The 22,353-nt window shown below is 61.9% G+C and overlaps 1 protein-coding gene across 4 annotated transcripts; it reads right to left on the reverse strand.

The window, feature by feature from the left end:
- SNAPC4 (small nuclear RNA activating complex polypeptide 4) lies at window positions 93-22,194 on the reverse strand. 4 transcript variants are annotated; one of them, XM_018056095.1, is made up of 23 exons: window positions 22,144-22,194; window positions 20,972-21,112; window positions 20,060-20,112; window positions 18,793-18,960; window positions 18,547-18,672; window positions 18,114-18,192; window positions 17,740-17,821; window positions 16,957-17,061; window positions 16,805-16,877; window positions 16,421-16,585; window positions 13,364-13,511; window positions 13,098-13,204; window positions 12,912-13,006; window positions 10,961-11,055; window positions 7,588-7,667; window positions 6,932-7,318; window positions 5,959-6,199; window positions 5,473-5,543; window positions 4,856-4,960; window positions 4,170-4,197; window positions 2,112-3,652; window positions 1,028-1,152; window positions 93-689 (listed from the first exon to the last, which is right to left on the reverse strand). In XM_018056095.1, the coding sequence occupies exons 2-22, from the start codon at window positions 21,099-21,101 to the stop codon at window positions 1,036-1,038; spliced, it is 3,996 nt and encodes a 1,331-aa protein (XP_017911584.1). In that variant the 5' UTR covers window positions 21,102-21,112; window positions 22,144-22,194; the 3' UTR covers window positions 93-689; window positions 1,028-1,035. The 4 variants fall into 4 exon arrangements, with proteins under 4 accessions (XP_017911584.1, XP_017911585.1, XP_017911586.1 ...); XM_018056096.1 differs by lacking the exon at window positions 22,144-22,194 and adding an exon at window positions 21,563-22,075; XM_018056097.1 differs by lacking the exon at window positions 22,144-22,194 and having other exon boundaries at window positions 93-832; window positions 20,972-22,075.

Raw genomic sequence — 22,353 nt, forward strand, 5'->3', positions numbered from 1 at the left:
CCCAGGCCCCAGAGGCCCTGGGGGCAGGGGCTCTGCTCTGTGGACCCCAGGGCCCAGCTGGCATGTGCAGAACCGGATGAGATCATAAAGAGTCCGTGGATTGCTTTTAGTTACAAACAGGACTATTTCTTTATTCCTTCCAGCATTCCGGGTGCCTTCAGGGACCAGCCGAGCTAGGACAACGCGCTGACTGCTGGCGGAACCACCCCCCAGGTGGGCTCACCCAGGTCCAGCATGGGCCCCCCTGCCTGTCAGCTGCACCAGCTGGCAAGCCCTGGGCAGTCCTAGAACGTAAGAACACCCTCGTGACAAGGTGCTCTGACCCCAACTGGACCCCACAGACAGTAAGGCAAAGGCGCAGCGCTGCCTTGGGGGGCCGGGCGGGGAGGAGCGAGGCGTGCTGCCCGCCTGCAGTCTGTGGAGGGCCACGCGGAGGACACACCCTGGAGCCTGAGTGGGCCTGGTGCAGGCGGCCCCTCTCAGTCCCCATCCACCCAGGGCCCCGTGCACTGCCCTCATCCATCCACTCCAGGACCAAGGACCTCCCGCAGCACGTCCACGCTGCTCAGAGGCTGTAGTTCTTGCTTCTGCAAACGTCCTCCTGGGTTCGAGTCTCAGTTCATGAAGACCCATCAGGCTGTGCCTACTTGGTCACGGGGGGCCCTGCACCTGCCCGAAGGGCTCACGTTCTGGGGGAGATAATGGACCCACACGGATGAACGTCAGGTGTTCAGGGTAAGGCAGGCACCACGAGGACGGCCAGGCCCCAGGACAGGGATGCTGTCTTAGAACAGCTGGGGAGGGTGTCTGAGGAGCGGATCGCCAAGCAGAGCTGGATGGAGAGAGGGACAGGCCTTGTAGACGAGAAGAGGACAGGGCCAGGCAGACGGCTGGCAGTGCCAAGATCCCGGGGCACAGGGGGGCCGGCCCCAGGGCAGCAGTGAAAGCGGGGGCGTGGAGCCAGGGAGGGGAGTGGATGAGGGGAGGCACCGCAGCCAAGGGGAGCTGGGGACGCCTGGGCACTCACCCCGCGGCTCACTGTAGCCGCCGTCGCTTGCGGACATGCCTCAAGCGCCGTGTCTGCAGCATGTCCGGGTTGTCGGGGCTGTCCAGGCAGGAGCGGGCAGGGCCCTGGCTGGGGTCCGGGGCTCCCTGAAACCCAGGCAGAGGACGAGAGTGACCCTCCAGCCCGGACGGACGGGCAGTGAGGAGCAGGCAGCTCCTCAGGCGTGTCCCCATTGGGGCTGGATGGGAGGTATTTTCTTCCTGGGGCCACGTGGGGCTCTGACTTCCTGCTGACCCCTCCTTTACTTGGGGACTCCGATCCCTGCTAAGCAGCCCCCCAGGAGCCAGCCTGCTATACCATGGTTCCCCCAGCTGAGCCGGGGGGCAGGGCCTGAGGGAAGCTGCCCATGATGCTGGGGACAGGAGCTTTCCTACCCTCAGTATCCAGGGGCCAGCAGAACTTGCCCTTTGCTTCAGCCTGGAAGACCCTCTGGACTCCTAAGGCCATGCCCCTGGGAAGGGAAGTGGGCTGGGCCAGGCCGCAGGGGGCGTGGGGGGCCACAGGTCCAGCAGCAAGCCTCACTGCTGTGGCCGCTCCCACATGATGGGGACGGGCCGCTCCCACATGATGGGGACGGGCCGCTCCCACATGATGGGGACGGGCCGCTCCTAGGGGTTCTCTGGGAGGATCAATGCCCGCAAGGGACCTGAGGGCCCTCTGTGTCCTGAGGGGACCAGGGACTCCCTGGCGCACAGTGGCAGGGGACCCCTCCCTAAGTCTGTATCCAGGTTCCTGTCTGGAAACAAAAGCGGCCTGGCTCCCACAGCTGAGCAGGCTACAGACGTGGACATGCCGTGACCTCCCCAAGACACAGGTGGGGCATGCGTGTGCAGCAGGGGTCACAGACAGAGGCCGCTGCCTGCTGGCGCAGGCTGGGGCGGTAGGCCCCCCACCCCCCGTGCTGGCGGTGAGGTTCCCGCTGCCCAGCGGCCACAAGCGATGGGCGGCGTGGCGTGGCCTGTTCCTCCTGAGGTCAGCCACCACCTCCCGCCACGACCTCCCCCTGCTCTGGGCAGGCGAGGGCTCCGTACCCACAACAGCCTACCTGGGTGGGGTCCCCGGGCTCCCCGTCGCTGTCAGTGAGCTCCGGCTCCTCCGGGTCGAAGTCATCACTGTCTGTCTCAGGGTCAGGCCCGGCGCTTGCCGATAGGGTGGTGGGGACGCCGCGGGGGGATAGGGTGGCTAGGAGCGCAGGCAGGGTGAAGGCGGCCAGGAAGCGCGCCCGCAGAAGCAGGTAGGCCGGGCTGTTGCGAAGCCGCTCGCGCACCCGCCCCAGCGAGGCCTGCAGGGTGCCGGCCGGCCCATCCGGTGCCAGGACCGCGGCCCCATGCTCCAAGTCCTTCTTGCGCAGCAGGAGGCCGGACAGCGCCCGCAGGCTGCACAGCGTGGGCGGCTGGTAGGCCAGCTGGCTCCCCAGGGCGGGCACGGGCACCCCTTGCTGCCCCCTCAGCCACTCCTGTGTGGCTGCCTCGCTCTCCTGGGAAAGGAGGCTCAAGTCCAGGGGTCCGTTCTCCAGCCCCAGCCAGGGCAGCAGGGGCTCCTCCAGGTCCAGAGGCTGGGGCTCCCCGGGCCCTGAGGCAGCCCCTGGGGCCCCGTGCAGGGGCGGTGGGCTGGAGCTGGGGGGCTCGGTTGCCAGGTGGTGGGCCAGGGGCATGTCCTGGGAGGGAGTCCTGGGTGAAGACATCTCCCCAGCCACCAGGGCCTCCTCAGGGGAGGCGAGTCCTGCGAGGCCACAGGCCTCAGCCACCTCTGTGGGGCTCTCGCTCAAGGGCTCCATCCTGCAGGGAAGCTCCGGCTCCAAGTCTATGCTGGCTGCTGGTGGCCCAGGGCAGCTCTGGCTGGCCGGAGTCTCGGCGGGTGAGGGCGGCAGAGTCACCGACAGCTGTGTGGGGTCAGGAGCCCCTGTCGTTGTTGGCAGGCTCACCACGGCCTGCAGGGGTACCGGGAGCAGCCCCTGTGCCGTGAGGACCCAGGTGATGGGCAGAGGGGTGCTGGCCACCGTGGGTGTGCCCAGGGCTGGCGTCAGGCTGACGGGCTGGACGGGGCTGGGGGCCACGGGCAGAAGGGGGGGCGCTTCAGGCAGGCCCTGCTTCCGGGACGTGGCAGGCGCCTGAGACTGTCCAAGAACACTCAGCGGGCAACTTGCAGGAACCTGGCCAGGGGCCCTGGAGGTGGCGGGGCCGAGGGCAAAGGCGTGCAGAGTCAGGCCTCTCTCAGCCTTGGCTGGTGCCCAGGAGCCTGAAACACTGGAACTGGTCACTGGAGGACCTCCAGGCCCGGACAGCACGACTCTGGAGACGGAGGTGCCTGGGGGGGCCAGCGGCTGGAGGACCACGGGTGCGGAGACCAGCACCCGGGCCGAGAGGACGGCGGGGCCCTGCACGGCCCTCCGGGCTCGGGCCTCCCGCAGCCGCTTCTCCCGAAGCAGCTCAGACACGGTCTTGGGCTTGGGCCGGGGTCTGCACGGAGCCGGGGCGGGCACCTGCGGTGTGGACGCTGCGTGGCAGGCCTGCAGCCCTCTGACCCCCTCAGGGCAGGTGCTCTGCTTCGCGGCCCCTTGGGCTGGCACGCTCTGGGTGAGGCAGCCTGGGGAAGACGGAAGGCACGCTGAGGTGCGTCGGGCGATGGGCCCTGTGTCCCAGGGAAGGGCCTGTGGGGCGGGGGCGGCTGCTGGGGCTGCGTCCGGGCTGAGGGCTGTCGATCTGCCTGCACACCCCAGACCTCCCCTCGCCCCCATGCTCTGCCCCATCCAGGGTGGGCCCAGCGGGAAGGCCAGCCCCTGATGACCTGTGCCTCCAACACCCTCACACGAGGACTGCGGCACTGTCACCCTGCTCTCCGCGGTCACCTCCCAGGACCCGGGACCGCTGCCTGATCCTGCTGGTGTGGGGACAGGCAGCCGCCGGCGGGAGAGGCCGTGCCCGATGCCCGGGCCCAGAGGGCGCCCCTGCTCCCGGCAGGCTGGGGAAGGCTGACTGTTCACGCCAGCCAGGCCGCCCCCTGGGGTGGGATTCAGAGACCCCCACAAGGCGCTGGAATGTAAAGCCTAGGACCGGTCTAGACATAAACCACCCAGACAAAGGGAGGGGCAGGCGGGCGGTACCTGGGGTGCTGCGGGCACTCGAGGGTTCCTAGAAGAGAAAACAGAGCAGTGTCCGCACCTCAGGGCAACCCCCACAGCTTCCCATGCCGCCTGAGGCTGCCTCTCGCCCCACATGTGGGGATACCCGGCCCCTCGTCCCGCGAGGCCACGCCAAGGCGTCCTTGGGAGCGTAAGTCGGTGGGGTCAGGGAGAGGCCGGGGGCCCAGCTGCTCAGGCAGGAGGGCGCGCGGCTCCAGGCCTGGACGGGCTGCCACAGCTCCGTGCCTGCTTCTCCGACCAGCAACGCTCTGCCGTCCTTTCCTCCAGTAGTGACCGAGCTCAGAGGCGTGGCCCAAGGACCTGGCCACTGGCACCCGGCTGCCACCCAGGGGCTAGTGCCCAGGGCAGCAGGCGTCTAACGGTCCCCCTACCCCCCTACAAGGGGCGGTACGGCACCAGGGAGAGACATGCCGTGGAGCCAGGCGAGCCTGTGTGCCTGCAGAGCCCTGCACCCCTGGACTTGCCTCAGAGGCCCCCAGGGTCCCAGGCCTGCTCTGGAGACCAGCAGACTCTCCCGGCAACGGGCATGGGCTGCTCTCGGGTGCTGGCCCAACCTCCGGGGACTCGGGAATGCCTTACTCCCCTGCTGCACGGGAGGAAAGAGTGGTGGGCACCTGGGGAGTTGGGCACTCACTCTCAGTCCTCACCTGCAGGGGCGGCGGGTCCCAGGCACCAGCCTGGAGCAGGGCGGGAGGCCAGGTCTTCCTCTCTCGAACCACCTCCACGCAGCCAGGCATGTCAATCTGGAACAGCTGAGGGGTGCAGGGTGCGTGGCCGACACCGTGTAACGGGAGGCCCCTCCCGCCGTCCTGAGGCTCCCCGCCCCCACGAGGCTGTCCGCAGAGGGGCTCAGGCCAGCACTGACCACAGCGGCTCTCGCAGAGCAGACTGACACCCAGGGGCCTGGCCCTGGCTGCAGAGCCCCAGAGGCTGTGGCCGCGTGGCTCCCGCCCCAGCCTAGACTTGGGTCCTCCAGGCTGTGTGCCCCCCACGCCCCGCCCTGGCCCAGCCCCGCGGGGATGTCCAGGTCCTTCGTCCCCTCAGTGCCGCGCCCTCCCACAGAGGGACAGCGGCACGGACACCCTGAGGCTGCGCCGCCCCTTGTTGACTCAACTGCTGAGAGTCACAGGCCTCGGAAGGACCACTTTCAAGGATCCACAGCCTTAGAAAGCCTGGACTTGGAGACGTGAACCCACCACAGTCTTCAAAATTCCACCAAAAAGTCAAGGACAAGAGAAGAAAGCTTTGTTTGGGAGCTTCTCACCTGAATGAGGAGGGCGAACACTGGGGTGCTGGCCAGGTGGGCGCCCTGCAGCTGTCTCCTGATACCGTCAGCTGAGGGGACACGGGCACGTGAACAGCATGGAGCCAGCCAGGAGCCAGCATGCCAGCGGCCGCTGCCCTCGCCCAGAAAGGGGCCGAGGGTCCTGCGGGCAGGCTGACGGGCGTACCTGAGCCCCAGACTCCCGCCCCCTGGAGTGTATGCCCTCCCCCCCGCGGGCGCCTGCGCACTGAGAATGCCAGGGTGAGCCTCGGGCCCCTTCCTGAGCCGGCTGCCACGTGCTGAGTAGGACAGGGCGGGGCACAGAAACAACCCCTGCAGGTCGACACCGGGTGCACGGGCCCCGTCCCTCCACCCTCCTAGCCGGGCAGGTGCAACCTCCGTCCGTGTGTCTGCAGGTACCCCGGCCCCTTTCCTCTCCTCCCCCTCGCAGCCCCCTGCCTCTGCCCCTGGGGCCCCGGGCAGTACCTCGACGGGGCCACATGGCGGGCCTTGGGCGAGCGCATAGCAGGTCGACTTCTCCCACCCAGGGGCTCACGGCCGTCAGAAGCTTGTGCTCCAAGAGCCTCCTCTGCAGGGCGTGTCCCTGGCGCCGCTGCATGGTCCTGGCCCACTGTGGCTGCACGCGGGCCCTGGCCTCATCCCTGCTGCCGCCGCCAGGGCTGAGCCCTGGGGCTGAGCCAGGCGGGTGCAGCTGCCTCAGCCTCTCCTGCTTGGGGAGAGAAAGGCCTCTGGGATGTGGGCTGGGCTCTGCTGTGGGGCTGCTATGTGCCTGCCCATGCCGTCCTCTACTCCCGCCCAGGTGCCAGAGGGCAAGGGGATGCCCAGGCCAGGAGGGGTAGGGTAGGGAGACAGGCGGGTGGCGGGGGTGAGGGTGGTCCCGGCAGCTTGGGGCGCTGTGGCTGGCACCAGTGGCTAGGCCTGTCCCCAGCACCCACGGCCCCTTCCCCAGGGGTGCCCTGAACAGCCACCCCGCGAAGCTGGCTGCCATTGGGTGCAAACACAGCTCCCTGCACCCGGGCTGCTGGGAAAACGCCCTCTGCAGTGAGGTGGCCTCAGAGGAGAGCGGTGTGTCCCTAAGGCCATCCAACAGCTCTGCCCTGGGGCGCTGAGGGCCAAGGATTCCCTGGCAGGACCCGGGGTGAGGACTCTGCGCTCTCACAGCTTGAGCCTGGACTCAACTCCTGGCCAGGGAACCAGGATCCCACAGGCTGTGCAGTGGGGCAAAAAAAAAAATGAAAGAAAGCGAGCAAGCTGGGGAGATGGAGGGGGCCGGCTTCTAGGGAGCCAGCTGCTGTCCAGGGCAGCTCTCAGGGAAGGGGCCAGGAATGGGTGCCATAATGCGTAATGGGGAGGCCTCTGCCCCACACCTAGGCCTCTGCCGCCGCTGGGCACAGCCCTGGCAACCCCCGGGCAGGGGCGTGCTGCCCCCTGGACCCACCTTGCCCAGTGGCCCCTTGGAGCTCCAGCGGTGAGCAGCAGCTGGGCACGGGCACCCGACGCTCCTCAGGTCTGCGCTCCGGCTCCTGGAGGCCAGCTGCCCTGCGGGGGCTGGGGTTGGGGCCTGGGCCGTGTCAGGGCCCTCGGGAGGGCGTGGGCAGCCCCCGGCGACCGCTCCCCCTAGCTCCTCTGTGCTTTGCCGGGCGGGCACCCACAGGTCCATGTCCGGCACGGCGTACTGAGCTGGTGGCGGCTCCGGGCCGCCTGCTGGGGCCTCCTCCGGGACGTCCTTCGGGGCCTCCTCGGGCTCTGAACCCTCCCAGCTGCTGTCGCTGCTGCTTCCACTGCTGGGGCTCCAGCGCGCCCTGCGGCGGGCCCGCTGCCGCTGCTGTGAAGGGAGGGCTTCAGTGAGGGGGAGCTGGGAGCAGGCCTTCAGCAGGGGCGCCTGCAGGGAGCCAGGGGCGGGGGCTGGACTCCCCCCACCCCGCCCAAGAGGCCAGGTCTCTCTGTGCTCGGGTGCCTGGAAGCAGAGACACCGAGGCCAGACCAGATGTCCCTCCTTCCTGCCCCACCAGCTGCTGTCCCCTCGTCCTGCCTGGGGTGATGCTACCTGTCCCGGGGGGAGCGGGGGGGGGGCAACTTTTAGTAACGCCTCACCCTGACCATGATCTTCCATTTGCTCAGGCACTGGGAGCCTGACCGATGGGGTAGTTCAGAGGCTATTTTTGCCCAGTGACCTACGAGAGCAAAACACCACGGATGTTACTTCATACAGATGGGCTTCAACAACACAGGTTCGAAGCCTCCGCTCTGCAGCGTGCTGGCGGCTCCTCCGCGGGCTGCACCGGGCTCCCCAGCCCGCGCAGGTGATGACAGGCTGGCTGACTCCCCGAGGGGAGGTTCTAGCAAACACACAGCCAAGACTAACCGCCACCTCCGTTTCCGTGGACCGGCCCCGGAACAGCCGTATGCCCAGGCTTCTAAGGCAGACTTCTCAGGTTATCTGGCCTTTTCTTCCACACCCTGTGGGTGGGACGGCAAGTCAGGCACCGCTTCTATGGGGCGGTCGGCCTGCGTGTGACAGGCCCCTCAAAGCTGGCCATGTGGCAGCTCGGGGTCTACTCTAAGGAGACGTTACAAACGTAAGCAAAGACGGAGCTACTGAACCCTCAGCCCGTTCCACCCCTCTAACAGAAAATGAGAAACAGAAGTCAGTCGTCAGAAGAGCGGGTGGATAACCTGCGTGCTAGCGCTCAAGAAAGTGTGTGTGATCGTGGAAGAGAAGACAAGGATGCGGGACGGGCCGAGATGAGAGAAACAGCAGCAACAGACAACGCGTCGGCACACCGCAAAGTGAAGCAGCTGCTCGAAGAAGCGGCAAGAGCTTACACAAGCCGGCCTCCAGGACGGCCACCTGCGCGGGAGGCCCGGACAGGCGCAGCCAGCAGCCGCCTCCGGGGATGGGCGGCACGTGCTCTCCTTCTCCTGCGTCTCCACTCCTAAACTTCCTGTGATACACCCGACTGGCCCGGCGGTCGGGACTCTGTGCTCAGTGCTCAGGTTCAGCCCCTGGTTGGGGAGCTGAGATTCCACAAGCCACGTGGCACAGCTAAAACAGACGCAGACGAACATGGAGCAGAAGAGCCCATGGCCAGGGCGGCAGCCTGGGAGGAGAGTAAACCACATCCTCCACCCGCAAACCAGGACCTCAGAGCCGGCAGAAACCCGGACAGCAAGCATGTCCAGGACTCACCGAGGGTGCCAAGAGCCCGGAGTGGGAAGACCACGAGCTCCCCTCCGCCTGCTGACACTTCACAGTTAGCGCCACTCACGGAAGACCAGCAGGGCGGGCGTTCGCGGGAGCAGAGGCTCCACTCTGCACACGGTCTGACGTGATACCTGAGACAGCGGCTGGGCATGGAGAGCCTCTCGGAGGGGGGAGGCAGCAGGACGCCCCTGGTGTGGAGATGCTGGCAGCAGCCGTTGCCGGGGACCAAGTCTGCCGTGGTAACACCAGGGCAGGTGGGTGCCCTTCTGGAACCCTCTGTCTAGCCTTCCAGCTCCAGAAACACGGCCCTGCCCACCAGTGGCTGGCAGGAGCCCCGCACCAACCCACCCGCACCCCGGGTGTGCCAGCAACCCCGCGGGAAGTCTGCCCTGCCCTGCGGCAAGCCCAGAGCCACTGTGCCAGGCGTAGCCTAGCAGCCCAGTGAACCAGGGCCCAGCCCTGCCCGCCAGCACCACCTCAGCAGTCAACCCTGCCAGACACCCCGCATGGGGGCACCTCCAGGCACAGCGCTCTGGTGGCTAGAGAAGGCTGCACTGCTGGGCCCAGAGGACAGCTCCTACACAAGGCCACTTCGCCAAGACTGGACACCTAACTGATCTAATGCTTAGAAATAAACACGGAGGATCAGGTAAAGTGAAGTTACCGGTAACACGGCGCAGTAGGGGGCGTCACCACCTGCTGACATGGACGGACAGAGCATCTGGGCGAAAAATCAGTGAGGAAACCCTGCCCTAAACAACACGCTAGACCAGATGGAAGGAACAGATACACACAGGCGCTCCCCAGGGGCTCCAGAGGTTAAATCCGCCTTCCAATGCAGGGAACATGGATTCAGTCCTTGGTCTGGGAAGAGCCCACATGCCACATCCACTGAGCCTGTGCTCCAGAGCCTGGGAGCTGTAACTTCTGAGGCCACGCACCACAACTAAAGGCCTGCACCCACAGCCAAAGAAGCCACCTCAGTGAGAAGCCTGCACACGGCAACCTGAGATGCCCCCGCCCGCCGCAGCTCGAGGAAAGCCATGTGGCAACGAAGACCCAGCATGGCCAAAAGAAAGACATTAAATGATTTTAAAAGTTAAAAAAAAAAAAATCAATGAAACTAAGTGCTGGGTCTTTGATAAGATAAATTAAATTGATAAATCTTTAACCAGACTCATCAAGAAAAAGAGAAGGCCCAAATCAGTAAAGTCAGAAATGGAGAGAAGTTACCACCACAGAAACATGAAGGCTTGTGTAAGACCACCACGGGCTTCCTGGGTGGCTCAGTGGTCAGGAAGCCACCTGCAACACCGGAGAGGTGGGTTCAACCCCTTGGTCAAGAAGATCCCCTGAAGGAAGTGGCAGCCCACTCCAGGACTCTCGCCTGGAGAATCCCATGGACAGAGGAGCCTGGTGGGCTACAGTCCATGGGGTCGCAAAGAGCTGGACACGACTGACCGACTAAGCAGCAACGTAAGATCATTACTAAACACTGTACTCCAAAAACACTAGGCAATCCAGATGAAATGGATAAACGCCCAGAAAAGTACTCACCTAAGACTGAGTCAGGGAGAAACAATATCTACGAACAGACTGATTACCAGGGAGAGAACTGAATCAGTAATAATAACAATAAAACTCTATAAACAAACAAAAATCCAGGACCAGATGGCTGCACAAGTGACTTTTCCAAAACGTTTCAAGAGGAGTTAGTATACCAACATCCACAACAGTATTACTTACAACAATACATGGAAGCAACCTAAGTGTCCACTGATTGATGAATGGACAAAGAAAAATAAGTAAGATACATTCCACATACATACAATGGAATATTCGTCAGTCATGACAGAAAAAAAAAAATCTTCCCATTTGCAACAACGTGGATGGATCTGGAGGGTGTGATGCCAAGTGAAGTAAGTCAGACAGAGAAAATATGACCTCACTTACACATGGAGTATGAAAAACAAATCAGAATGCCGACGCACAGACACAGAGAAGAAATGGGCAGTCGCCACAGGGGAGGGGTTGGCATGGGACAGCTTAGGAGGCGGGGATTAAGAGGCACAAACCTCCAGTTATAGAATTAAATAAGCCCCGGCATGTGATGCACCATGTAGGGAACACAGCCAATAACGTCATGGTAACTCTGCACAGGACAGGCAGGCACCAGGCGTGGGGCCACTTCATGACGCAGGCAGATGTTAAAACCACTACGTGAGAAGGTGGACAGCACAAAGCAGAGAAGGAAGACCTTACCGACACCGTATTTTTCTATCAATTCAATTAACTTCTTCACTTCTTTGGAATTCCATCGTCCCTTTTTCAAGCTGAAATGTAGCCTTCTGAGATATCTGAAGGCGACATAAAAACAAAGGGACGTTTTAGAAGCTAAGACGCACTCCCGCCGCTGTCCTGGCGTCCGCAGTCGTTTCTAGGCCGTGACACCCAGCACAAGCACCGGGAGAAACGCAGGCAGGCTGGGCTTGCACGGAGCTAGCTCCTTCTGTGTCTCGAAGGCCACTTTCAAGAAAGTGAAAAGACAACCCAGAGACTAGAAGAGGGGGTCCACAGATCACGTGTCTGCTGAGACTTGTTCCTGGAATATACCAAGCACCCTCATAACTCAAGTTCAAAAATGGGCAAAAGACAGAAATAGCAATTTCTTCAGAGAAGACACAGAAATGGCCAAATAACACCTGAGAAAGGCGCTCAGCATCAACACCCTTCAGGAGACGCAGACCAGAACCGCAGTGAGACCCCACTGCACACTACTAGGGTGGCTTGAACCAGAAGGGAAGTGCGTGCCGGAGGATGCGGAAGACGGAGACCCGCCCACTCTGCTGGTGGGGATGCATTGAAGGTGGTGCAGCCACTCTGGAAAACGGTCACTTCTCAGAAGGTTAAACAGAATCCCCACACGACCTAATGATTTCACTCGCAGGCACAGCTGAGAAAGGCGAGTATGCACACCCACACGGACACGCGTGCTTCCGAGGCTCAGTCACGGCGCAGCACGCGTGAGAACCCCGCTCAGTGCCCGTGCTGCGTCAGAATCGCACCTGTTTATCCACTCATCGGCTGATGGGCACGTGGGTCGTTTCCACCTTGTGGTTGCTGTGCCCGGTGCCCAGGGCCCACAGGGGTGGACAAATGTCTGAGTCCCTGATTTCCACTTTTTGGGGTACAGGGTGAACTGCTAGCCAACACGGTGTGCTAAGTTGCTTCAGTCACGCCCACCTCTGTGTGACCCCACGGACTGTAGCCCGTCAGGCTCCTCTGTCCGTGGGATTCTCCAGGCAAGAATACTGGAGTGGGTTGCCAGTTCCTTCTCCAAGATAATACGGTAATTCTGTTTATCTTTTTAGGAATCCTGGAACTCTTTTCCACAGTGGCTGCCCCATTTCAATCCCACCAAGAGTGTACAAGGGTTCTGATTTCTCCACATCCCCTCCAGCACTTTTCTTTCCCATTTTTATAAAACACAAACCATCCTGAAGTGTGTGAAGCGGCACCCTGCCGTAGCGCTGACTTGTGTTTCCGTAACGGCCACGCCAGCATTCTGCGCGTGCTTAGTGGCCATTCATGTGTGTGTTTTGGAGAAACGTGCATTCAAGTCCATTACGCACTGTTTTCCCCTAAGTATTTATTTATTTGGCTGTGCTGGGTCTCAGGTGCGGCCCGTAGGATTAAGTTCCCTGGCCAGGAAGGGACCCAGGCCCTCTGCATTGGGAGCATAGAATCTTAGCCACTGGACACCAGGGAAATCCCTTTGGTCCATTCTTGAATTTTTTTTTTTGTAGGAAATAGTGTTTTTTTTGCAGGGTGATCAAAATGTTCTAGAATTGTGATGGTGGCTACACAGCCGAAGAAATACACCCCAACCTACTGAACTATCCACTCTAAGTGAATGGTTTATATGTGAATTACAGAATAATACTCTTTACAGAATAATACTCTTTAGAGAAAAGCTCAGGGAAACTGCCGCCAGGGGATCTCACAGGATGTCCAGTGGAGCCCGTGCACACGGCTGGCTTCAAGAAGAAGCGACCCTGCTTCCTGAGCGGGTCCATCCACATCCTGCATGCCCCCAAGGCCACCCCCTCTTCCCACGCCAGCAGGCCACGCTGGGTCAGTCTCCCTGCCCGCCTGGTGGCCCACCCGGAAGCAGCCCAGCAAGCCTTCCTCTGCCCAGAGCTGTCCCACTCACCGGTCTCGGCACTGGGCATCGCTCCTACCTGGCACCTCTTCCCGGATTTTAAACCAATCCTGCTCCCCGTACTTGGCAACTGCTTGAAGCAACTTCTGCAGGGAGACAGGAGCAGAGTCGGTCACAACCTGCCCAGCCCAGTCCAGCCCGGACTCTAGGCCCCAGGCCCTAGGCCCGCAGACACACCGCGTCCTCCTCTGGGGCCCAGAGCCCCTTCCTCAGGCCGGGGTCCAGGCTCTTGGTCCAGCGGTAGATGAGCTGCATGGAGTCCCGGCCCTCCATGTAGTAGACAACTGCGGACAGAGGGGGCTGGTTGGCGCTGCACTTCCTGGGTCCCCCAGAGAGGAGCCACGCTGACCACAGAGAACTGATCGCAGGTGGCCTGGACGTCGAAGCACCGCCCCCGCCCCCCAGCCGGGAGTGGGGCCCCGCCCGGCGGGCGTGGGACTCACTCCTCCGGTAGGGGATGTGGCTGCCAACGCGCATGGCCTGCACGAGCCGCGTGAGCATGCGGTCCTCCTCCTCCGTCCACTCCCTGCGCTTCAGGGCCGGGCTGTGCTGCTGGTACTTCTGCAGGCACTGGAAGGCGGTGCGGCGCGTCTGTGGGGCCAGAGCGGGGCAGGGGTTACCCGGCTGCCCTGGGGGATGGTGGGGAGCACCCCGACAGAAGGCCCAGGGCCACTGAAGAGCGGCCTCGACATCAGCTCATCAAAGTGTGTCCACAAACATCACAGCACCTCCCTGTCATGACGCCAAAATCACCACAAGCGCAAACTCCCAAGGGAGGCCTCTGCTTGGCCAGGCCTGTGGCCCAGGCGTCCTGCACTACAGGCCGGGCTGTGGCCCTGGGGCCCCCCTCGCTGAAGCCCCCATCAGGGGTGGCTGAGAGGTGCACGTGTCGGGGTGGGTGCTGGAGAGTCCCTGGGATGGCGCCTGTGTCCAGGGATGCCCTCTCAGGGAGAGCTCCGAGGTAAAGGCCCCCCAGCTTCCAGCTGCACTCCAGCTGAGCACACAGCCCTCCGGGGCCCACTGCAAACATTTTTGCGCATATCCACCCCCTCTCTCATCTGTGGAAAAGGGGTTTTCCACGAGTCCCCTGCAGTGACGTGAAGTGTCTTCTCTCCCAGAGTGAGCTCTCTGGTTACAGAGCACAGGGGTTGGCGATGTCTTTCGAGACATCAAACGTATGGTCTGTGAAATAAAGAATTCTTAAGCTGGACTTCACTGAAGTTAAAAAGACAATGGCAAGAGAATCAGAAGACAAGTCACAGACTGGGAAAAGATAACTGCAAAAGACACGTCTGATACGGACGGTTACCAGAATTACAGAGAACACTTACAACGCAACATCAGAATGTGAACAGCTTGACCGAACACTGGGCCGAGACCTTAAGAGACACCTCACCAAACGCGACATACGGAAGGCAAATAGGTGCGTGGGCAGAAGTGCCCCCTCACGAGTTGTCCGGGGAGACGCAGATTAACCCGAGATGCTACAAAAGCGGCCAAGATGCAGAGCCCTAACGCACCAGATGAGGAGGACGTGGGGTGGCGCAGCTGCTGTGGGAGACTGCCAGCTGCTTTCCCACAAAGCTGAACACGCCCGTACCGTGTGGTCCAGCAGTTGTGCTCCTAGATATTTATCCAAAGAGATGAAAACGTCCCTCCACCCAAAAACCTGCACGTGGATGCTAACGGCAGTTTTACCCATAATTGACAAGTCCTGTAAGCGCACCCAGGATGCCCTTCAGTGGGTGAAACTCTCGCCCATCTAGACAATGGAATGTTAATCAGTGTGAACGAGAAGAGAACCATCAAGCCACAAAAAGACATGCAGGAACCTTAAATGCATATCAGTGAGAACCATGATGAGTCAGTGTAGATCTATCTCTGGTAAAAAAAGAAAATAAAAAAATCTCTGTCTGGTGAGTGATGCTCGTTAACAGGGGAGGCTTTGCATGTGTGGAGGCAAAGGGTGTGTGAGAAAGCCCTGTGCCTTCCTCTCAGGCTTTGCTGCGAACCTAAAACAGCTTTAAAAAAAAAAACCAGCCTTGGGAATTCCCTGGTGGTCCGGTGGTTAAGACGTCGTGCTTCCACTGGAGGGAGCATGGGTTTGATCCCTAGTTGGGGAATTAAGATCCCACAAGCTTCGCAGTACAGCCAAAACAAAACAAAGAAAGAGTCTTAAAAATAACGGGCTTCCCTGGTGGCTCGGTGATAAACAATCCGCCTGTCAATGCAGGAGACATGGGTTCGATCCCCGGTCTGGGAGATCCCACATGCCTCGGAGCAATGAAGCCTGTGTGCCACACCAGGAAGCCCCTGCACCCTAGAGCCCGTCTCTGCAGCGAGAGAAGCCACTGCAATGAGAAGCCCGCGCACTGCAACTCGAGAAAGCCCACACGCAGCGACGGAGACCCGACACAGCCAGATCAAATGAGTAAATAGGAGAGAAATACCAAGGAAGTTAAGACAAAGGGAAGACCCCCCCGATGGTCTGGTCGTTAGGACTCAGTGTGTACACTGCCTTTTCAGCATCGCTTACCAAGTGAGTAAAGGCGTGCACGCTAGGCTGCACAGCATCTACACGCAGTCGCGAGGCAGAGACAAAAGACAAGAAGACCTGTCTGCACGGTTACGCCAGGGTCCAGCCTCGCCGCGTGAGCACAACCGTTTCAGAGCGGAATTCACAGATGCAACAAACTCTTACTTAACAGGCTCCCACAGACCCCTAGATTCAGGTCAAAGGACACACTGCTGTCTTTAAACGGCTTTGCTAAGTTTAGCTGAGTTTGCTGCAACCATGCACTTGGTCACAAAAGTGAGAAATTAAAAACAGGAGATTTTAGGGACTTCCTTGGGGGTCTGGTGGTTAAGATTCCACACTTCCACTGCAGAGGGTGCAGGCAGGTCTGACCCCCAGCTGGGGAGCTAAGATCCTGCATGCTACGTGAAGTGGCCGAAAAAATAAATAAAGTGAGAATAAACTTTAAAACTGCCATAAAATTCAAATTGAAGAATAATAGGGTTTCTAAGAAACCTGTTTAAAAATGATACAACATACTTCTACATGACTTAGATCCAAAGCAGCAATGAAAACTACAGTCACTCCAAAACCGATAAAAAAGATGTTTCGTACCACGCTGTTCTCAGAAAACTAGACCTCAAACACCATCTTCATTAAAGACAGAGGTGAGAGTGAGAACTCAGTCCCTGCCTTAGGAGACGAGAAAGAACCAAACCCAAAGGAACCAGGTAAAGAGTCTTCCCAGATCAACAGAGCACGCTCTAGAGCAGGAGGTGAGGCTCGGGAAGGGGACAGAGTGGGCAGAACACCGAGGCTGCTCGGGAGGGCATCCGCGGGAGGCGGTGCAGTCTGAGCAACCTCTGACCTCCTCCAGCTGCCCTCCCGAGTGGCCCGAGCAGACCCTCCAGCCGCCCTCCTGAGTGGCCCGAGCAGTCCCTCTGGCAGCTGCAAGGGCGGGCCCCGGCCGCGGCGTGACCCTCACCCCCAGCTCCTCGGCGATACTCTGCCAGTCCAGGTGGCCGTGCTTGGCCGCGACGGCCTTCAGCTGGGTCACCTCCTGTTCACTCCACTCCTGTTTGTTGATGCTCGGGTGCTCGTAGTTCTGCCAGAACTTGCGAATCTCCTCCGTGCTGCGGCCTCCCTCGAACTGCAGACAGACAGACAGACAGACCTGTCCGTGTGGGAGTGGGCCACAGGGAGTGGGGTCTCTGTCCAGGCTGCCAGGACGTGCCGGCGGGGAGGCCCCCAAAGTGATCCACGCTGCTGGACCTGCGCGTGAATGGAGGGAGTCCCGGCAGGCCTAGTGGCCCACGCAGGTCATGGCCTCAATGACCAGTGCCGACCCTGCCCTGGCCGCTGGACTCACGTTGACATTGGAGATCTTGTCCCAGTCATGGCTGTCCAGCCTGTCGCCTAGCAAGGCCTCCTCCGGGAGCTGACTGCAGAGAGGGCAGGGCACGGGGTCACGCCAGCCCGTGGCTCCCCGTGGAGCACGCCCGCCCCGGCAGGACTGCTCACTTGATGTCCTGCACCTCCTTCTCCGCCTCCCTGGCCTGCTTCTCCAGGACCTGCTTCTCTAGCTCGCTCGTGGCCCTGCTCTGCTTCTGCTGCAAGTACTCCAGCCTGAGGGGCAGAGACAGGTGCCTGTGGGGCTGACGGCGATGCTGTGCTCCGCGGCCAGCCGGCCAGGCGTTTCCACGGGCGGGCACCACAGGGCTGGCCGCCTGCCTGCACGCCACACGGCACGGCCATGGGGAGCACAGGCTCCAAAGGCCGACCCCCACCCCAGACACACTCGGAGAGAAAGCTGCGGCCCTGCGTGCAGCTGTCGTGACGGGCTGGCGTGCAGTACACACGGGGGCCAGCACGTTGTCGTCCAAGCTCCGGACGTGCTGACCCTCAGAGACAACCGCCTCCAGGACGAGCTAAGCAGGACCCAAGCTGTGACCCCACTGCCCCAAAACAAGCCCAGACCCACGCAAGCCGGGAGGCGGCCCTGGGGACCGCTGGCCTGACCCCAGGTGCTGCGGCGTGGTCGGGAGACCCCACCCTGTCAGCACACATGGGACACCCGTCTTGCCAACAGTCCTCTTTCTAAGCGCAGCCTAGCCCAAGCCGACAACTCGTGGGGGACAGGCTGGCCCTCACACGCCCCATCCGAGGGAGAGGCGAGGGGCAGCGCTGCTTCCGCCGCGGTGGAGGGACGCTGGCAGGGCAGTAGGCACAGCCACCAGGGCCTCTGGCCACGGAGCTGCCAGCCTGTCCCGGCCTCGGCCCAGGGCAGGGAGCCTCCGCACTCACTTGAGCAACTTGGGCTGGAGCAGCCGCTGCAGGCGGTCACTCACCACCGACTTCCTGAGCAGGACCTTTTCCCAGGTCTTCCCTGCAGAGACGAAGAAGCGGACAGGGTAACCCGGGGTCACACCCTGTCAGCGACGACCCCCCAGCCCACCCTGTCCAGCCCGGGACAAGGAAGTGACCGTGCGGGAGGCCGCCTGGGACTCGCCCCCAGTGCACACCCCGGAGCAGGGACGAGGCGGGAGAGCACAGAGCGAGCCCGGGGAGGCCCGGTCTGTCCCTCACGACACAACTCGTGACCCTACTCGGTGGGGAAGGGAAGGCCCTCAGGTGACCAGGCCAGTGGTCGGGGCGGACTCCTGGGGTAGGGCTCGTACACTTGGTCACCAGGAGCTCCTTGAAAGCCTTGATGCCCTGGGCAGCCTTCTCCCGCGTGTCCTCATTGGCAGGAGGCCCCTGTTGGAGAATGGCGGGTCACGCTGTGGGCGGAGCCAAGTGTGCTTCCGCTGGGACTCGGGACCCTGGCCCCCAGCGTGCATGGACGCCCAGCCCTAGAGCACAGCCCAGGGAGCGGCTCCGGACACCACCTGCAGCAGGGCCGGCGGGGCTGCCCCAGCAGGGAGGGCTCGGTGCCACCTGTCCGTGGGCCGAGGCCACCCGCTCCCCCCCAGGGATGCAGGCCTGCTGCTCCCCCCTGGGGCCAGCAGGGTTTCAGTTTAGTGAGGCCGGGGAACATGCTCCTGAGAATTCGAGGAAGTCCCGACGCCCACGGCAGGGTGTAGAGACGCGAGCAGGGGGCGGGCCACTCACCACTCCGGTGACCTTGTCCCTGAAGTAGGGCTTCATGAAGTGTCCGAGGTACAGATTCGGGGGCGGGTTCCTGCCGTCTTTCACCCTGAGGCCCCTGACGCCCGCGAGGTCGCCCATGACCTCCTCCTGCAGCAGACACAGAGGGCCCCAGTGGGTCGGCCAGCAGCGGCTCCCCTGAAGGACGGGACCCAGGGCCTGGTCCCCCGAGGCCAGGTGGCAGCGCCTCCTGGGCCAGGCCTGCCTGACCTGCTGCTCCCGGTTCTGGGCCAGCAACAGGCTGACCTCCGCCAGCTTCTCCCGGACCACCTCCTGGTAGACCATGTTCAGCTGCAGGCAGGTCTCTGGGTCTTCAGGGAGTGCCTTCTCCTTGGGGTCGCCCTCGTCGTTGCTGGCTTCACCCCACCTCTCCTCCTCCTGGAGACAAGTGAGGAACTGCAGGTGAGGGATACTCACGCACCCGCAGGGCCCCAGGTGAGCTGCGGTCTGGCCGCTGGGCCGGTGTGACGCCACCCTGACCGTGGACCACATAGCGCCTGGACACGTCTCCTAATTTACAACGATCCAGTTTAGATGGGAGGTGGGAGGGAGGTTCAGGAGAGGGAACACGTGTATGACTGATATATATGGCTGATTCACGCTGATGTGCGACGGGAACCAACACGATACTGTGAAACAATTACCCTTCAATTAAAAGTCAGTAAGTTTACTCAAAGAAAAAAAATGATGATGATTTTTTAAAAAAGCCAATTTATACGCCATCTCTAAGAATATACCTCAGGTGAGAAACTGAGGAAATGAGCAATTTTCACCCCCGATAGTAAAAACTCCCGTGAAACTCAGACTCACTGTACGACAGGTTTGCTAGCAGACACGGTGAGTGGGAAAGTGGGCCCTGCAGCGCCGGCAAGACTGAAACTAGAGCTGAGCCAAACACGCACCCCAAGGTGGTGAGTCCAAAGGCCACTGAACCACAGTAAGTCCGTATCAGGAGACCACCCAGCCGTTACAGACAGGAGGCAATCCCATGTCTACTGACTTAGTGAATGAAACAAAATCTGAATACAAAAATCTCCCAAACTAACAGAAAATCACAAGATACACAGACGGCAGGCACGGAGCGGCAGGCCTGAGTGCTCCTTCTGATCCCAGCTGCTGCTCCTGGCTCTGGTGCGCGCACCGACCGGGGCTGCCACTGCCCCTGACGCACGGAGCGGCGACTACGGGGCAGGACCAGGCGGCACACTCAGCCTCCCCCGAGTTATGTCCGGCTGAGGTCGCTGTAGCCGGCAGGGGCTAAGAGAAGGCGAGAGGCGTGGATGCCCAGCTGTGATGACGGTATCTCTAGGGACGTGTGTATTTCTGATGACACCCCTTCTACCTTGACTGACAACACCTGTGGTACTTTAATAACACAGAAGAGCTAAGATGAGTTCAAAGCAACCCCCTCCCCAGACCCACTGGAAGGGTGGTGTGTCCGCTTCAGCAAGCACGGCCACCTCAGGCCGCAGGTTACCGAGAGCAGTGGGCCAGCAGCGTCCGAATCCGAGTCCTCGTCGGGCAGCGAATCTGCAGGAATGCAAGCACACAGTCGGTGCCCAGCGCTGGACACAGCAGCTAGTGATGGATCCCACAGGTGCTGAGACCAACCGGCCAGTGCAACCACAGACCGGGGGGCGGGGGGGGGCGCTAAAGCGAGGAGGTCCACAGGGGACAAAAGGCCTGGGGGGGGACGCATGCTGCATGGACGAGGGCAGATCAGCCAGAAAGACAAGATGTCAGCCTAACATGGGGCTTCCCCAGGAATGGAGGGAACAGGAACTGTAGGGACAACCAGGGCAGACCACGTGACACAGCTCTGTCCTGGGGGAACTGGAGCTGGTCAGAGGGGGAAAACGGATGTGCACAGGGGCCCAATATCAGGTGAGAGAAGGCCCGTGTATCTGGGAACCGTGAGAGGCTCAGCCTTAGGGCCACACCTGAACCTGAGGGGTGGGAGGCTGGGCCCTGGATGGCTCGGTCTCTGCAGGCAGGCCTTGGGCCAGAGCTGCTGGGAAGGGCACTCGGGGCCCAGGGGAGCACACGGGGTGGGCAGAAGGGGAGCCCTGGCGGCGGGGCCTCCGACAGAGGGCAGCTGCCCAAGCACCAGGAAGTGATCCAAGGGGTCTCAGCGGTGGCTGACTGTTCAAGCCGGGGGGCTGAGGCCAGGAGCCTTCCGACCCCTGAGAAGGAGAGCAGGGCCCCCCTCCCAGGACAGCCTGCGGCACCAAGGGGCAGGGCACTCACACACACCCACAGGGCCAGGGGCTGACGAGGGAGTGTGGTGATGCTGGCCAGCGGACTAAAGACCCAGCGGAGTGACGCACTGTGGCTGACCGTGGTCCAAGGGCAGACCCGGCCGCTCTGACCAAGGAGCGTGAGCGCTAACCTGCATCCGAATCCGAGTCAAGACTTGACTCCGAGACGTCCATGCTGATGCTCGGGCAGGAGGGGTCCAAGATCCTCTCCAGCTGCTCGATCTCCCTGGAGATCCTCTCTCTCTCAGCATCCACATCCATGACGCCCCCGCCTGCAACTCATCCTGAGATGTCAGAAACCCAGAGCACGCGGAAACCCCACCTGGCCCTCAGACACAGCGCTGCGGGGGATGGCGGAAGCCTGACCAAAGCAGGCACTGGGCTCTGAGAGGCCCAGGTGTGACGATGATATCTCTGGGAGCCGTGGGCCTACCTGGCACCCCCAGGGCCCTATGAACTCCTGCTCTTTGCCTTGTCAGCCACGCTGAGGCTGCAACCAGCACCGGAGCAGGGGGAGGAGGGAGGGCAGCGATGGACAGCAACACCAACCAGCTGCCTGGTCTGTCTTCCCACCACAGAACCACAAGTGAGTTAGTCACCCAGTGCATCAAAAGTCACTAGAGGACAAGGATGAGGCCCATAACCCCGAGGTGCACCTGCTCGCCCCCCAGCACAGAGCTGGATGCAGAAGGCATCCAGCACCAAATAAAATACACACCCACCAGGCGGCAGGCTTCAAAGCCTTGGGAAGAAGCCCCCTCCGGGAAGGCAGGGCCTGCTGCAGCCCCAGCGTCCAGCACAGCACCTGACTTCCAGGACTGAGCCTGAGCAACCCTCTGAGAAAGGAACAGGGACCTCTTTTTCTTTGGAAACAACAGTCTGGGGCGTCTAATAAAGAAGTAGGAGAATAAACCGGCGGCAGCGGAAACGCCAGGGAAACCCAAGCACAGACTCAAGGGCCAAAACACCCAGGAGAAGCCCCTTCCCACCCGTGGCCTCCCCGCAACTCCCGCCTCCCCCCCACCGGTGCAGGCCATCGGGGGCCTCCAGTGCGACAAACAGGCCGCCGCCGCCACCCGGAGCGCCTCCAGCTCGCAGGCAGCGGAAACGAGGCTTCCAGGACGGGCGGCGTGCTCCGGCCGCCCCGCCCGCGCGCCCTCGACGGGGCCGGGGCGATGACAAGCCCCTGCGCGGACCCTGCTCCCCAGCCGGCCGGCATCCTGCCCCTCGCCGCTCCTCCCCCGCCGCCCCCGGGCCCTCCCGGGTCGCTCCTCCTCCCGGCCCTCCCCCGCCCGCTCCTCACCTGCACTCGGACCCGGCCCCTCAGCCTCTACGCACACGCTTCCGGAAGACACGCGATTACGTCGCCGTGGGCCAGAAGTCCCGCCTCCAAGGCTGCGGCGGAAACGCAAGGCACGTCGGGAGCGGGCTCGCAGGCGGGCAGGTGGTGCCCCCGCGCGGCCAGCCTTGGAACTGCCCATGTCCGCTGGCACTCGGCTGGGGCCCCGGGGGC

This window comes from Capra hircus, chromosome 11 (assembly GCF_001704415.2).
Source record: "Capra hircus breed San Clemente chromosome 11, ASM170441v1, whole genome shotgun sequence".
In the NCBI taxonomy this organism is placed as follows: domain Eukaryota; kingdom Metazoa; phylum Chordata; class Mammalia; order Artiodactyla; family Bovidae; genus Capra; species Capra hircus.